The sequence below is a fragment of the Gossypium raimondii genome, chromosome 10, assembly GCF_025698545.1.
Source record: "Gossypium raimondii isolate GPD5lz chromosome 10, ASM2569854v1, whole genome shotgun sequence".
NCBI classification, from domain to species: domain Eukaryota; kingdom Viridiplantae; phylum Streptophyta; class Magnoliopsida; order Malvales; family Malvaceae; genus Gossypium; species Gossypium raimondii.
Window position 1 is genome coordinate 43009148 of NC_068574.1, and position 16616 is coordinate 43025763.

The 16616-nt window shown below is 33.3% G+C and overlaps 1 protein-coding gene and 1 pseudogene across 1 annotated transcript; one reads left to right on the top strand and one right to left on the bottom strand.

Annotated features, from left to right (window-relative positions):
- Nucleotides 1-2416: 2416 nt before the first annotated feature.
- LOC105776739 (histidine-containing phosphotransfer protein 1) lies at nucleotides 2417-4032 on the top strand. The gene is made up of 7 exons (XM_012599609.2): nucleotides 2417-2528; nucleotides 2705-2785; nucleotides 2937-3067; nucleotides 3150-3218; nucleotides 3396-3467; nucleotides 3549-3621; nucleotides 3714-4032. The coding sequence occupies exons 2-7, from the start codon at nucleotides 2726-2728 to the stop codon at nucleotides 3771-3773; spliced, it is 465 nt and encodes a 154-aa protein (XP_012455063.2). The 5' UTR covers nucleotides 2417-2528; nucleotides 2705-2725; the 3' UTR covers nucleotides 3774-4032.
- A 456-nt stretch (nucleotides 4033-4488) lies between these two features.
- Nucleotides 4489-9311, bottom strand: LOC105775515 (nucleoside hydrolase 4-like; annotated as a pseudogene).
- Nucleotides 9312-16616: the final 7305 nt, after the last annotated feature.

A 16616-nucleotide genomic window follows, 5' to 3' on the forward strand; every position in this document is an offset into this window, starting at 1 on the left:
AACTCATTACACATTTAGTTATTAGCTTTTACAATCTTTCAAAGAATTTTGTATTTACGTTTTAAGGGTTCTTATTTCGGGTTTCGGGGTTTAGTTTTATCTCCATTTTTTGTACTCTTTGTTTTTGCCATTTTAGTGAAATTATTTTTGTCCGTGGTTTTTTATTCTCTTTGGAGGGGTTTTCCCCCATAAAATTTGTGTTTGATCTTTTCAATTTCTTCGTTATTTTACTTGTTTTTTACTTAACCGAGTTTATCCCCAACAACTTTTAATACACAAATTATTTTTTATACAATATTAAAAGTAGGGAATAACGGTCACACGGTTTAAAACCATGTCAAGCGAGTGTTTACATTGCTCAATTCAAATTTTGCTTACACTTATGGTAATTTATATTTGTTATCAATACAAACATACATTTAATGTATCAAAAATTTCACATTAAAAATTACGGAATATTATGTTGATTGTCAACATTTTCTAACTTTAATGTAAATAAAATTTAGATAACCCACAAAAGTTTTGAGATATTTTATTGCGATTTTGATTTTTATTTGGAAATCTGAATCCAATAGTCATAATTTTGTTTCGTATTAAATTATTTTATTTAAGATCTATTCATATTTTTATTTTAAAAATATTTTAATTACCACACCATCATCTCAGACTAGTGTTTTAAATAAATATCAACACTTGTATATTCATGTTCAAGGGGAGATTAGAAATTTTGTACTTACAATAACATTAAATTATAATTTTAAAAATATGGATATTATGTCAATACAGGAGGACATCGAGTTTGAGTGCGCTGTCCTCATATTTATGAGTTAGGATGGACTATAGATAGTAGATATGATCAGAACTTATAATGAAATTATCCAAAAACAAAAATATTATTTTTATAGGTTTGAAATCTCCCTGTTTATGTCATATTATATATTTTTTGTTTTGTTGTATTCAGAATTATTAAATCGACTAAATATTATCGTATCTTCTATAAACAATGGGATGGAGGAGATGTTATTGTGATTTTAAGGCCAAAGTGCAAGTAATGGAATATCCACCATAATCTTCCATGATATTATATATAATATTCTCTACAACAAAATAATTGTTGAGAAAATTAATAAAATATTATCAACAAATATCTCATTTTTTAATTAATCTTCATTTTAGAATGAGAACCGGTAAACTAATTAATTAATACGATCATGGTTGGTTGTGGGTTGAAGAAAAAGGAGGGTCCAGCTGTCCCTTGTTTATTGATGAAAAGACAAGTTGGTATAGAACTAAGATTAGCTGTAGTAAATCTTGATGTGCCCTCACAAGATTCTTTCAATATCTTAAAATTAGTCACCATCCAATAATCTTGATGCACACTTTTGCTTAAATTTAATTCAAAGAAAATGTTGGCCAGCACATCTGCATCAATAGGATGAAAGGCAAAGGGTTGATAGTCGCTTTGCTAGGGTCTATTGTTGATATTGTTTGGATTGTGTAATGGTGCAAAGATCGTGTGATTAATGTGTAAATTTGTAAAGTTACTAATTATTCAGAGATAAACTTGTAATCTTTTGAAATTGAGTGATCAAATTATAAATTTACTTATAATTGAATGACTAAATTATAAATTTATCAGTCTCACATTTGACATTCATTACCAACTTAACTACCAATAATCAACTTGTAATTTTAACCAGTTCAACGACTAATTTATAATTTTTTTCAAAATTGAGTTTTTATATATATTTTATATCATAAATTAAATCTTTATAGGGACACTTTTGATAAAGATAATCTTTATAGAGACGCTCAAAATCTACATCTCGGAAAAATAGTTTAGAAAAGTCAAATTAATTATGGATGACATAACTGTCAATGGGGTCATTATGATATTTTATTATGATAAATAATACAGTTCTTTATGGCAATAATTTGAACTAATATATAAAATCCTACAAAAATTTAATTAGTTTTATGAACATTTAAAATTAAGATATGAGCATGCTATGTTGAATTTTTATTTTTCTTTTCAAATATATAAATAATTTCTTTACATTTTCTGATAAAGAAATATAAAAAACAAACAATAATTTCTATGCTAATTTAAATTAAAACGCAGTCATTTAGAGTAATTTTATAAAATAAAAAATCTTTTCTTCTTTCCTTTTTATGAATAAATAATTTATAATTGAAATATAAAACTTATATTTGGTATGATAAATAAAATTATTCCTATAATATTTTACTTATTTTAATAAAGAGATAAAAAAAAAAAGAGAGAGTCGATATTGTGAGCTCAGAAGTCATTTATACGTCAACCCATGTGTTGGCAACATAAAAAAGGAAATTAACCATGAAATTTGCATTCGTGTTTTAATAATTTAGAAGGGGGAGAGAGAGAGAGAGAGAGAGAGAGAGAGGGGGTATGATTTTGTAATAGAAAACTGAAAACAGTAGCCAAATAGCTCATAAGAAAATAGAGCCAAAGGGAATAACATTAAATTCACATCAAATCCTTTTCAAAGGTTTGCAAAAAAGCATTTATACCCTTTTCTTGGGCCTTTTTTGTTCTTTATTTTTGTGCTATTATTGCATTTCATTTCATCCCTAAAGATCTAAATTTAAGCCACAAGCTTTGAGGTTTTGACCTTTTGTTGGGTCATTAGCTTTGATTAGTGGGAAAAGTTCCTTGTATGTGCAGTGAGAACAAAGGCTAAAGAAAATGGAAGTGGGTCAGATGCAGAGAAGATTGGTGGACTACACAAAATCCTTGTTTATGGAGGTAAAATCCCATTAAAAAAAATCAACTTTAAATGTACAAATCTGTTAACAAAAATCTCATTTTTCTTTTGTCCTTGTTTTCTTCTTCTTGTTTTGGTATGTTTGGTTTTTCCTTACTTTTGTACTCTTTTTTTTTTTTTTGTTGGGAGAAGGGTTTCTTGGATGCTCAGTTTTTGCAGCTTCAACAGCTTCAAGATGAGAGCAACCCAGATTTTGTTGTTGAAGTTGTGTCTCTTTTCTTAGATGATTCAGAGAAACTTCTTAATGATCTCACCATGGCTTTGTAAGAAACTCACCTTTTCCTTTTTGTTTTCTGCCATGGATGTTTTTTTTTCTTCATTAAACATGTCTTTTTTCTTATACAGAGATCAGCCAAATGTAGATTTCAAAAAAGTTGATGCTCATGTTCATCAATTGAAGGGTAGCAGTTCCAGGTACAAAGCCTTAAAACAATATGATCCCACAGTTTCATTACAAAAGTTGATTAAACTTGTTAGATCTAACCATTCTAGAAAAACAAGGCTACAAAACATGAAAAATGAACAAAATCTTGGAATGTTCAAGTTGTTTGATTAAACAATCAATGGTTCTTTGTGTGTGTGTGTCGACAGCATTGGTGCACAGAGAGTTAAAAATGCTTGCATTGCTTTTCGTAGCTTCTGCGAGGAGCAGAACATCGATGCGTGAGTCTCTTTACTTCACTCTAATCTTTCGTTTTATGATATATTATAGATTTCGATTCGATGTTCTTGAAAAAATTGCAGGACACTGAGATGTCTTCAACAAGTGAAACAAGAGTATTACCTTGTGAAGAACAAGCTTGAAACTATGCTCAGGGTTAGTGCACTAGTTTTTTGCTTAAAGGACATAGTTGTACTTAAGTTATAAAACCGGTTTTTCTTATTCTTTTCTTTTCCCGGTTACCGCAGTTAGAGCAGCAAATCGTGGCGGCTGGTGGGTCGATTCCCATGATTGAACTGGGTTTTTGAAGACCATAAACATGAAGGGGGGAAAAGCATGATTTTGGGGGTGGTTTATACAATAGGAACATATGGTGTTTAAGGTTTCTCTTTTTTATTTAATCTTACCAGTGAGTTTGTGGTTGTTTGATGTTCTCTTCATACTAGTTTCACTCCCCATAACTTCTAAAAGGAACCTTTCTGTTGATAAATTTCCTCTTCAATTAATACTGTTTCTTCCATGAATGTTAACTAGTGTTCCAGTTTGTGAACACTGGAATTGCTTCTAGATTTGTAACGCTATTCGTTGCTCTCGTGTTTATCGACAATATCAAAGCATGTAGTGTAGGAATATCGATAGAATGATGTTAAAAGTGCATGAGACACTCCGGAGGGGGGGCGGGGTTCGATATTGCTAAATGCTGAATTGCTGGCACATAATCCCCCAAAGTAGGGTTATGGCCATCATCATTGTTTTAGTTGTCTGCAGTTTTTACCCCTTGATGCCATTTCCTACTGAAGTTTCCCCTTTGTGGAAAGAATCCCAGTAGACATCAGCAAAGCTCGTCTTTTCTTGCCATGTTCCACATTTAACTGTCGTTTCTTCTATTTTTAACTGTTATTAGTCAATTATAGAAAAAAGAAACAAAAGAACTGTTGTTAGTCCTGGAGGACAATAGCATGTTGGCATTAGTGGTTCAAAGATATAAACTGGCAACAAGAGAATTGTGGGGTTTTGATTTGATTATTTAAGTGGCAGACAAATGTTGCTACAGTTCATGCTGTCTGAATATGAATCCATTTGAAGATGTCTTTCACAAAATGTCAAACTATAAATCTGTTGGGACTGTCTCTTTATCGGCTGCCAATATATCAGATTTAACCATAAAGCCGTTTGATTTGGTCTATTCCACATTGTTCTCTGTTCATCATAGCTTCCTAATACAGCGGACCGGTTTTGATTACCCAATTGATCTGCAAATAGATTGTAATAAGCCGTAGTGTCGACATTTTTCAATATTTTTGCTGATTTCCCTTGCTTGTCGTTGATCCAAATCTGTCCATCCATGGATTCAACACCTTCAGCAATCACTTTGATTGGCATTTCTCCAATGGTAGGTTTCAGATTGTGATGATCTCCACCCATGAATATTGCACCAATGATTTCACCCGTGAATGTTTCCTGCAAATGAAAAAGAGATTCAATCTTCATTCGAGAATGTTCATTTTATTCATAAGATTAGAAAACGTTACCATATGGCGATATCAATGATGAATTTGCTCCAAAGCGTAAAGCTTAAACAATTGACGCTTGACGAACTGAACTTCAGGAGTAATACTTGCCAGGTTCAGCCTCTCTAAGATCTCTGGAAACAGACTGACCTTACGCTGATTTTTGAGTGAAATGAGTGTGATGTTAATCCTGATTCGAAGACTGACTATGCGGAAAACGGATGGAAAAACATTGAATTCGGCGTACTTGTTTGAAGGAATACTGAAACACATTTCCTTTATCATGACGACTTCGGCTGATGTGTCCAACAATATACACATTCTGCAGATAGATTGCAAACATAAATCCCATGACATACATGCATAAATCCATCCATCATTACATACATACATGCATGAATACATATAGACATACATGCATAGATACATGTGTGAAAAGGGTAACTGCATGAAATCCCATATACCTGAACTAGTGAAGCTGTTTTTGTTTTAGTTATAGTCTTGGCTAAAGTAGTCAGAGGTTCATTAGTCAATATGTTAATTTTTTATCCAGGATCCATACTTTTCAATTTTGAAGTCCAAATTTCCAGTGCCAGAGGTTGTCTTAGTGATTTGATTGAGTTATCAGCTGTATATCTTCAGTGATAGTCCATATATTTCAGTTCTAAGCACTTCAGACAGGAAAGGATGTTAGAAGAATACCTTCGACGACTTTGTGGTAAGTGCTGAGCTAGTCCATAAAGAGTATCCGAATCGAGAAATCTCTCACTTCCATGTGGGATAGCCTTAGCATACTTGCAGTCACCAACAGGAGGGAATACATTGTCAGACTGGTTCATTGCAAATACTTCTCCAAGACCAACCGGAATGTCATCCCAACCCATCATGTGCAGTAAATCTTAGATTAGGCCTAGTTTAGAAATGCTTCTCAAAAGTGCTTTTTAGGGAAAAGTTAAAATTTGCAGCTTCTGAAAAAAGTACTTTTGGGCTAATTTTTTTTATTTGGGAGAAGCAGTTTTAAGAAGTGAGTTGTTTAAGAATGCTTTTATATGAAAAGTATTTTATTTTTCCAAAAGTGCTTTTAAGAAGCATTACTAAATTAGGCTTATATTTATGGTTGCAGCATTAGCCCAGTTAGTTGGAGTTACTAAAATTGCCTGGATAAAGAGAAATATGGACATCAAATCAAAGCATCTCGTTTAGATTAACGTTTGAGCAGCGTATTAGGCCATTGCAACCATTGTTTCGAGTGCTCGGGCATGCGTTTTCTGGTGTTATTTAGAAGTGAAACCATTTACCTCAAGGTTGAGAACTTCCACAGGCACTTTGAGGAGATAAAATAGGGACAAAAATCTCCAACACTCGTATCCACATCGAACACAACAGGTTTTTCGAGCTTCTTTTTCTCGAAAAATGGCTTGTAAAGAACTCTCTAATAAGGAAATTTTGTCGAAAGATTTAACCTCCCAGTATGTTCGGGTCTGTTTAGCACCTGCATTTGGTCAGTGCGTATGACATTTGTTCAGTATACATATGCACAATGAATATCAGATAAACTGAAGTTCATATAATAAGAACTTACATCCAAAAAGCTTATGAAAATTTTTCGATTAAGTTTGTTGTTGATGTTCGGATTAGGTTGTCTTGGTTGCAACAAGAATGCGAACCGCATCCAGGCTGGTTACCTCCATTGTGTAGTCATCCTAAATGGTTATAATGCAATGAAGTCACAATTAGATGGTTAAACAGAATACGAGCTCGAAATCCATAGTGGTCTAACTCTAACCTTGCATTTCCCTTTTCAATTCTTTATGAAGCAAAATGGATCTCGAAGTCCTGTCTGAACATGAAAACTATGCACTCCATGTTTTTTCAGTTTAAACTTTGGAACTTCAAGGTTATCGAAGAATGGATTGGAACCACCGGATACTCCATAAGGCTTATTCGAAGTAATTGACAATTATGTTCATGTATTCCATTTTTGCAAATTCATTCTCTCCATTATTCGAGTCAAAATTATGCATGATTGAGACCGCTACACCAACTGTTAAAGAGTCCCACATGAAGTAGCTAAGCTGAAGGTACAAAACAATAGTTGAAATTATTAACAGTAGAAAAATACAATGCTAGTTGTTACATATGCATTACCAAGAAGAATTTTGTTAGTACCATGTTAGATTCAACAGAACTCGAAGATAGTTTCGTATTCAAGGATCGGAAGCAATATTCCACCTCGTAAGTTCCCTGGCTCTCCTCAAATGCTTTGAGAAACTCTTTAGTCAAGGGGATGGTGTTAGTTGCATCTAAAGGAACAATGGTGATTGGAATACCAGAATGAAGCACCTGCAATATACAAGTCTATACATGATCAATCAACAAGGATATTGGAGTGTCGATGTTATTAACGAATCGTTTCTTGAGTTACCTGATAAGCAGTGAAAGGATCACCAAAGATATTGAACTCGTCATAAATATTGTAATCAGTGAATAGATTACCAAGATAACCACAATCGTTGGGATTGTTGGACCTCAATCCACCACCCATCACATGCATATCCTCAACATTTTTTTTCGGATTATTCATTAGAAAAAGTGCGAGATTCGCGTAAGCTCCAATTACAAACACAGTAATCAGACTTGCAGATATAGTTTCCATTATCACTTGTTGAGCAGTAGGCTGTAGAAAAGGTGAATATTTACTGGTGCCCTGAAAATGAAACCATTAAAAAAAGGAAGCTTGAAATCACATATAAATGAACATGAAATCCATCAATTACTTGTGGAAGAAAGGCTTTTCGAATGCCAAGGTTAGTGTCTCTAACTAATCATCCTCCATTGCCTATTAGAATTGCTTGCCTATATCAACAATACCCAGTTGTTGTCATCCCCTAGTAAATATTGAAAAATTTAAGCATAAACAACACATACTTGTATTTAACACTCGTAGTATACTAGTAAATGTAACTCTACTGTCTGGATTTTGGAAGATATCCACCAACTTTAGCAATTTGATTCCTAATGAGATATTATAGGATATTATCTTTTAGCAATTTGATTTCAAGTACTAGACAACATGCAGAGCCGCATCCCAATGCTCTGCCTTGACTCATGCATAAACAGGGATAAGACATGAACCGAGATGTCAAATTAGGTCTGGTCACTGCCAAATAAATAAAACAACCCATTAACCATCTGTACAACTCAGGATCAAACAAAGCCGTCCCTAGAGCATGCGCTAATTTATGATGTTGCTCTATTGGCGATCCTGCGGGATTTGCTCCCAAAAGACCCGCATCCAAAATAATATCAAGTGCATATTTCTTTTGACAAAGAAATAACCCCAAAGAGCTATGAGCTACCTCTATCCCCAAAAAATATTTAAAAGCGCCAAGATCCTTCATATGAAAACAAGAACTGAGATGCACATTAAAAGTTTTCAAAGCAGTGAAATAGTTCCCAGAAATAAGTAAATCATCAACATAAACTAGCACATTAATGTGTATAGATCCCTTAATGTATGTAAAGAGAGAATAATCAAAATATGATTGAAGAAATCCATACCCTTTCAGTGCAGTAACAAGCTTCGCAAATCAACACCGAGGAGTCTGTTTCAACCTATACAAAGACTTGCACAAACGAAAACCATTCTAGGCTTATCAGGAGAAAAACCTGGAGGAAGCTTCATGTAAACCTTTTCATCAAGATCATTATGCAGGAAGCCATGATGGACATCCATCTGATGCAACTCCTAATTTTTCGAACTTGCAATAGCTAAGCAAGTACGAACAATCACCGTTTTTGCCACAGGTGCGAAAGTTTCATTATAGTCAATATCTTTTACATGGTGATTACCAAAAAAAAAAAAAAAAGACAAGCTTTAAGTGTCTCAATACTTCCATCGAAGTTATATTTAATCTTGTACAACCACTTACTACCCAATACTTTCTTTCCAAGAGGAAGTGTTTCCATAAACCAAGTGACATTATCCTCTAGAGCACAAATCTCCTTTTTCATAGCATCACGTTATCCTGCATCCTTCATAGCCTCTTTAAAAGACTATGGCTTGACCTATGCAGTAATTGATGCAAGGAAATTTTGATTTTTTACAGTAAATTTGTAAAAATTAACATAATGCGCTATAAGAAATGGAGTACCTGAGTGAGGCTCTGAAGTAGGTGAGACGATAGATGGACTTTTCTTTATGACGGTATGAGTGACAAAATCCTGAAGCTTCACAAAAGAAAATTTCTCTCTATGCTCTCTTCCCTTTTCAGGTGCATCATTACCCAAAACCCCCTGTATCATCGTGTCATTGGAGGAAGAAGAAGATACCATAAGTGTCAGAGAACTCACAAGTAACAGACTCACAGGCTACAGAATAGCAAGCGGAGGAACTGTCACAAGTTGCAACACCTATAACTCACTGAAATATGTATCAAAAATTGCGTCTGCACTCCTATATGACAGGGCAACATTGTCAGGCTCAATGGTTGCAGTATTCTCATCTAAATACGGAAAAATATCCGCAAAAAAATTTCACATCGCAGGATACAAATAACTTCTTAGCATCCAGATCATATAAATACCAACCTTTTTTGTTTCCAAAAAGGTACCCAATAAAAATACACTTTCAACTTTGACTAGCAAACTTATCACCCTTAAAACATTTATTATAAGCAAAACATAAGCAACCAAATACACGAATAGCATCAAACAAAGAAGGGCTACCAAACAAAATTTCATATGGTGTTTTATTATGAAGGAGTTCGATTAATGAGATGAGAAGCATCCAACACACACCCCCTCAAAAAGATATAGGCAGATTTCCCTGAAAACGCAAAGCACGAGCTACATTTAAAATATGTTGATGTTTCCTCTCCACCCTCCCATTTGTTGAGGAGTACCAAACAAGATGTTTGAAAAATAATGTCATTTGAAAGAAAATAATCCTGGAGACAATTAAATTTCGTCTCATTATCACTTCTAATACACTTTATTTGTCGAGAAAATTAGCAATCAGTACCATAGCAATAAATGACATGAAAACTTTCAAACCTCATTTTTATTAACTAATAGATATACCCAAACAACACGAGAGAAATCATCAACCAATGTAAAAAAATAATGAGATCCACAAGATGAATAAGTGTCATAAAAAACCCATAAATCAAAATGAACTAACTCAAAAATACGAGTGGCTTTCTGTTCACTAATTGGTAAGCTATATCTAGTCTTCTTAGCATGATAACAAATTTCACATGCTTTATTCAGATGATCTCTAGAGTTGCTAAAATAAAGAAGTAACTTTACTACTTTCTCAGAAGGGTGATCCAATCTTCTATGTCAAAGTTCCAAAGAGGATGAAGCTTCAACCGAAACTGCTTTGACCACTAAAACTTGTTGAAAATAGTAAAGTCCATCCTGTCTCTTACCCGCTTCAATCAATTCCCTAGAATGAAGGTCTTGACTAACACATATGTTAGTAGAAAATTAGACAAAACTATCCATATCATCATTCAACTGGGAAACCAAAATTAAATTGCAGTTTAATTTAGGAACGTAAAGAACTTGTTTTAAGTGAATTTTGTTTGTCAATTTAACCATTCCTTATTTGGTAGCCATTATTGTTTGGCCAATAGGGAGTCCTACGAAACATGCTATAACATCTCTCAGATTCGTCAAACACATAAGATCACCCGTAACATGATTTGAACACCCCGTATCAATAATCCAATTATTATTAGACTTACCATTCAACCGAGTGAAAGTTTATTGTTTACTACTGAACACCGCCAGAAGATATTGTCATTACACAATGGTAAAACCAGGAAGAGTCGCCCCCTAAAACTTGTGCTGGCCTACTGTGTTATATGCTGGTGTTTCTCCATGGTTGCTATCCAAGGCAATAATGTTGGCTCACACACTGCCTTTTCCACGAGAAACTTGTTGTGTGGAAGATACGACACATATCTTGTCATCGCGGCCATCATTTTTCATCTCCGACTTCTCATATTTCTCAAGCCACCAGGGTGAACATGTAAGTCAAAGCAAGTGGCCACCTCATGCCCCTTGCAATAGCAACGAGTGCACAGCAAGGTTGACTTATTTATATGATCCATTTGTCCTTTGTTACGACCCTTCGTGCGCATCGTAAAGCCTAAAATTTTAGGCTTCTCTTCCTTGGCTTGTGTAATGTCGCGTACGCGTTCCTTTCAAGTAATTTGCTGGAATGCCCAATTCAAGGAAGGAAAAGGATCTTGGAAAAGCATTGTAGACCTAATCTGGGCATAATAATCAGAATAGAGATGAAGAAGAAATTAATGAAATCGATCATGCTCACGATTGTTGTTCATGCGTCTTCCCTAAGTTACATAAACATTGACCACACTTACAACAAATCAAAGGTTCATAATTATCTAATTCATCCCACAAAACCTTTAATTTACTAAAATAAACTACAACACTCATAGTCTTGATTTGCTCACAACGATTAATATCTGCTTTTAATTGTTGAATACTTTGACCGTTGACAACGGAAAAATGTTAATGTAAATCATCCCACAAAGTCTGCACATTATCATAATTGGAAAGCATCAATCTTACCTCCGGATCATTAGTTTTGAGAATCCAAGACACAAGCATATAATGGATGGTAATCCAATAATCCTTCGACCAAGATGGAACAAGATCTGTAATGATACTGTTAAGAAATCCAAATTTGCGCTAAGAAGGTAGAGTGACATGAATAGATAATCCCAATCATCAAAATTGTCGAGCTTTAATCGAATAGGAGAAATAAAGTCACCAGGTCAATCTTGAGGACACAAGAAAAATGGAAAGTTAGGTTCAATTTTAGGTGGTGGTGGTGGCAGAGGAGAAGTCTCGCCGCCAGCCATTTAGAATGATGAAAGAGAAAACAAAATAGTGTCAAAAACCTTGCTTTGATATCATGACAAGAATAGGGTAATCTCTTGAATTTTATTGATAGACCTCAAAGGTATATATATCTATACAATAGTAATTACGTAAGAATCATATTGCTAAAATATAATATCCCATAATAATATCCTAATGATTCGGTGAGGATGTGATTGATGCGAATGTTATTGTTGGGAAAATTATTTTACAATATTTGATATACATAATTTTTTTACATTGAATAAATTAATTAATACTCTAAACTTTCTTTGGAATAATGAATTGAAGTTCTATAGGCCAAAATACGATAAAACAAGCAGCAACTATGGTTTTTTTACATTGAATAAGTTAGTAAATACTCTAAACAAAAATAAAAGAATAATTAATTTTGTCCTAACAATTTCTTTTTACTTTCCATCTATTCTCACCAATTATCAAGGGAACCACTTTCCATTACTTGTGGGAAGGTAACTCCAATGGAGCATTACATTTCAAGGAAAGTAAATTAATTTTTTCATGCAAAGCATTGGATAAATTAAATTCCTTAGAAGTTATCACTTTTCATTATACCAAACTTCCTCTTAATGCAGATTAGGTCAATGAGTTTTTTTTTCTTAAGGGCCTTTTATACCTTTAAGTTAATATAAATCACAAAATTGAAAAAATAATTCTACATTTTACTTAGATGCTATATATCATACAAAAGAAAAATATGGTTACTTATAAATTATTTAGAGGTTACACTCTCCTTGAAGTCCATCAATGAAAAATAAACCTCAATAAAAATAATATTTTTAACTCACATTATAAGTTAACTTGCTAAAAATATTTACCGAGAAAATCCAATAAAATAAAACCTTAGTTAAAAAAATAGAAGAAAACATGTCTTAGACTCCTCTTAATAACAAGGTCACTTTTTTTAGTCGACACATCCTAAATTCATAAATAAATATGTCAAATATTGCAATTGATAATGCCTTGGTGAATAGATTTGTCAATTTATTACTTGAATCGATTCTTGAACTTTAATATCGTCCGTCTTTTCAAAATCATTAGTGAAGAATTATTTTGAAGAAATATGTTTTGTTCTATCACTTTTGATGTATCATCCTTTTAATTAAGCTATACATGTTGCATTGTCTTCATATATGATAATTGTTATATTTTCTTGTAGACATAAATCACATATATTTTACATATGTTGAGTTAAAAGCCTTAGCTAAACACATTCAACTTGTCTCATACATTGCAATTATTTCTACTTGATTTGAAGAGATAGCAACTAATGTTTGTTTTCACATGTAAATAAATATCCCATTTAAGATCGACCATTATATTGATTCGATAAATATCTAGGATCAACATAACCAACTAATAGAGGCCTTGAATCACTTGAATAAAATAACTTGATACTAATGGCTCCTCTAAGATATCGTAATACATTTTAATTCCATTTCAATACATACATGTTGGAGAAGAGCTAAATCTTACTAGTAAGCTTACAGCAAATGCTTTATCATGTTGTTTGCAAGATACACTAATGTTTTTATGACATTAATAAATGATACTTTAAGACCAATAAACTCTCCATCATGCTTACAAGGGAAAATATATTTTATTCTTATCTAAATATTTTACAACCATTAGGGTACTTAATGGATATGTTTTATTAGTGCAAAATTTCTTTAAAATCTTTTCTATATAAGTTGACAAATGAACATGAATTTCATCCTGTAAATGATAAATCTGCAAGCTAAGATTGAACTTTATTTTCCCAAGATCTTTCATCCCAAATTCTTTCTATAAAAGAATATGCATACTAATGTGCAGAAATGGGTAACGCCCTTGAGTGGTTACTTGAAATTCTACATTTATGGGTACATGGATGGTGCTTCAAGCACTGCAAGCATAGAAGAAGCATATCGTAATGAAAGAAGGGAGGTATGGCTAATTTTGTCTAAACTGATAAGACTTGCCTTCCCGAACTAAGATTCTTGTTGCCAAAGAAGCTTTCTTGATATCCACAAAATCCAAATGGTGAGAGTCAATTGAGGTCATTGTTGAATCATACATTCAATATGTCCTAAAATGGATAAAGTCAGCTGAATTGGCAATTTACATTTCATGTGTAGCAACTACTCAATTGATCATTGCAAACAAAATTAGATTATTAATTATGTTCCTAGGGTGATTAACGGGGAGGCTGACAACCTTGTAAAGGTTGGCACTCAGAGATTAAGGTGGGGATGGTAAAATTCGAACCACTTGATGGATGTTAAACCAATCCATTCCAAATAAAGTAGATTTTTTTTAGATTAGTAGATGTGGGGTGCAGTGTGTAGGGCAGGGCAAGACAATTTTTTTTTTCTTTTTGGATAGTGAGTATAGAGTTGTTATAATAATTGCTTGCTTTACCAAATAAAATTATCATTTTATAGTTTATATATATAACTGTTAAAAGGGTAAAAATATAAAAATGTATTATAGAAAAAACTATATATTTTATGTTTAAATTTTTTTAAAGAATTATGTTTAAACATTTATTAATTTTAAAATTTTTGAAAATATTAAAAATAAGTAGCAAAAAATAAATTGAAGTGGTGAGAGATGGGACGAGGATGGATACATCTAATATCTATGGAGGTGGTAGTGGTTTTCAAAATTATACACCCATAGTAGAGTAAGGCTAGTGGTGACGCAAAGCGTGCTAACTGTAAAGCAGTAGGGGATTTAGTGACATCCGCCCCTACTTCATTTTTATCCCTAAATTGAAGCCTCTGATACTAGTATATGATTAGGTGGTAGTTTATTGCAAAGATAGATGGGAGGTGTTTTTACTGAGTGTGTTGTAATTTTCTTTCCTTTTTATTTGTGTGGATTTTTTTGTGTGTAAAGGCCATGTTGGTATTTTTCAATTGGATTTTGGTTTGTATTACAGTTGTTGTTGCTTGTTTTGTGAGGACTTGACATAGCTTGGCAAGGTTAAGAGGCTATAATTGTTTGCTATTGTTGTATTTGAATTTGAACTACAATTTTTTATACCTCCATCTTATTTATTTCTCTATACTTCCCCTTCTTATAGGTTGTGATATAGCCGAGGACCAAAACGCCAATGCATTGAATCAAACAAAAAAAACATTGCCAATCATTTCATTAACAATAGAAGTATAAAAACAAAGCTGAAATACAATTTTTTAATATATAAGAAAATGTAGTTAATCCATTAACAAAAGTGCTTAATGTAGCTTGGAACTGTAAGAGGTGTAAGAGAGTCTTAGTAAGATGAGTAGGCTTGGCATACTAAAATTTTTAACGTCTATAAAAGATTTTAACTTATACCAATACCAAAATTTCTAGCTTCTAACAAAAGCGTTAGAAAAAGGGGACTGATTCTAAAAAAAACCCCGATACTTCAAAAGTTTCTCTTCTGTTTTGACCTAGTTGTGAGTGGTTATTTGGCCTCTAACCGACGCTGCTCATCTTTGTTTTTTCTTTCTTTTGTTTCCTTTTTTCAATAAAATAATCTCTAGTTTTCAAAGGGGTTTTCTTTTTTTCTTTTTGGTTTTCTCTTGAAGCCCTCTACCTCTTATTGTCTCGGTAATGGTGTCACTTTGGATCTTCATTGGTTTTGTTTCTTGACAGGCTCCTGTTGGTTTTGCACCAGATCTTATGGCGATTGTCGTCATCGGCTCCTGCCCTGGCTTACTCCTTTGTGTTGGGGTCTGGGTTTGTGCTATGGCGGTTATGACAACCTTCTTTTCTAGGGTTTAAGGTGGTATGACTTCTACCAAAAGCGTTCTTGATATGAGTCAAATACAGTTAGCACTTCCTTTTCCCCGGAGTCTTCTCCCTCTCTTCCCCATGCGTGGTGTTGACGGCTAATAGCTAAGGTTCTTGGCTTGGGGTTTGGGTTGGGCTTATCTTAAAGCTTAATACTTTGTTTTCTTTTAGGCATTGTCCCTATGGCTTGTAACTGGTCCTTTAGGATTATTGTTTATCATCCCTAGGGTTTAGATCAAACTGGACAATGAAAATGAGAGACCCTAGGGGTAGACGGGATCATACATATTTATATGTTGTAATCGAATAAATGGTTTGAGGCCTCATTGTATGGTGTTGATCCCTCTCCTAATTTCACTGGTAGAACGACTAGTTGTAATCTTTTTTTATTATTATTCCAGGGTTACTCTCTTTGGGTTTTTTTCCTCTGTGTTGGCTTGTCTTATGTTGTTCTTGTTGGATCTGGTACCCTAATTGTAATGTATTTGTTTTGTGTACTTGTATTTTTCTAACAAATTAGTTAATAAAATAATATATTGTTTACATTGATATTCTTTGTATAATGTCCACAATGATTTTTACGCGCAAAGTAAAATGGAAGTAAATTTTGGCTCACTGATTATTTAATATTTAACTAATACTAAGCGATATTACGTGGTCGGATTGTAAAACGGAAAGATAACTTATATTAGTAGATAATCTAAACATGTCCTTTGTCTAATCGAAAATGAGCAAGCCGATTGAAAAACTAATATGTTGTCTATCAAGGCTAATCGGGGAGATGTTTTGTCTTGAGTACCGGAGTAGATGACTCCAAGAAGATAGGATGTGACTAACTAGACTAATAGTTCATTGGATAGGACCCAAGTAGAACAGATTCTAGATTCATTTATGGATTTATTCATTTATGACGTTCATAATATGACATACATTAATCCTAAG

What these genes read in the sequence shown, in the direction of transcription:
- LOC105776739 (XM_012599609.2), top strand. Translation starts at nt 2,726, where the DNA reads ATGGAAGTGGGTCAGATGCAGAGAAGATTGGTGGACTACACAAAATCC. An exon ending in TTGAAGGGTAGCAGTTCCAG is followed by an intron (nt 3,219 to 3,395) that starts GTACAAAGCCTT and finishes GTGTGTCGACAG; the next exon opens with CATTGGTGCACAGAGAGTTA. An exon ending in GAGGAGCAGAACATCGATGC is followed by an intron (nt 3,468 to 3,548) that starts GTGAGTCTCTTT and finishes AAAAAATTGCAG; the next exon opens with GACACTGAGATGTCTTCAAC.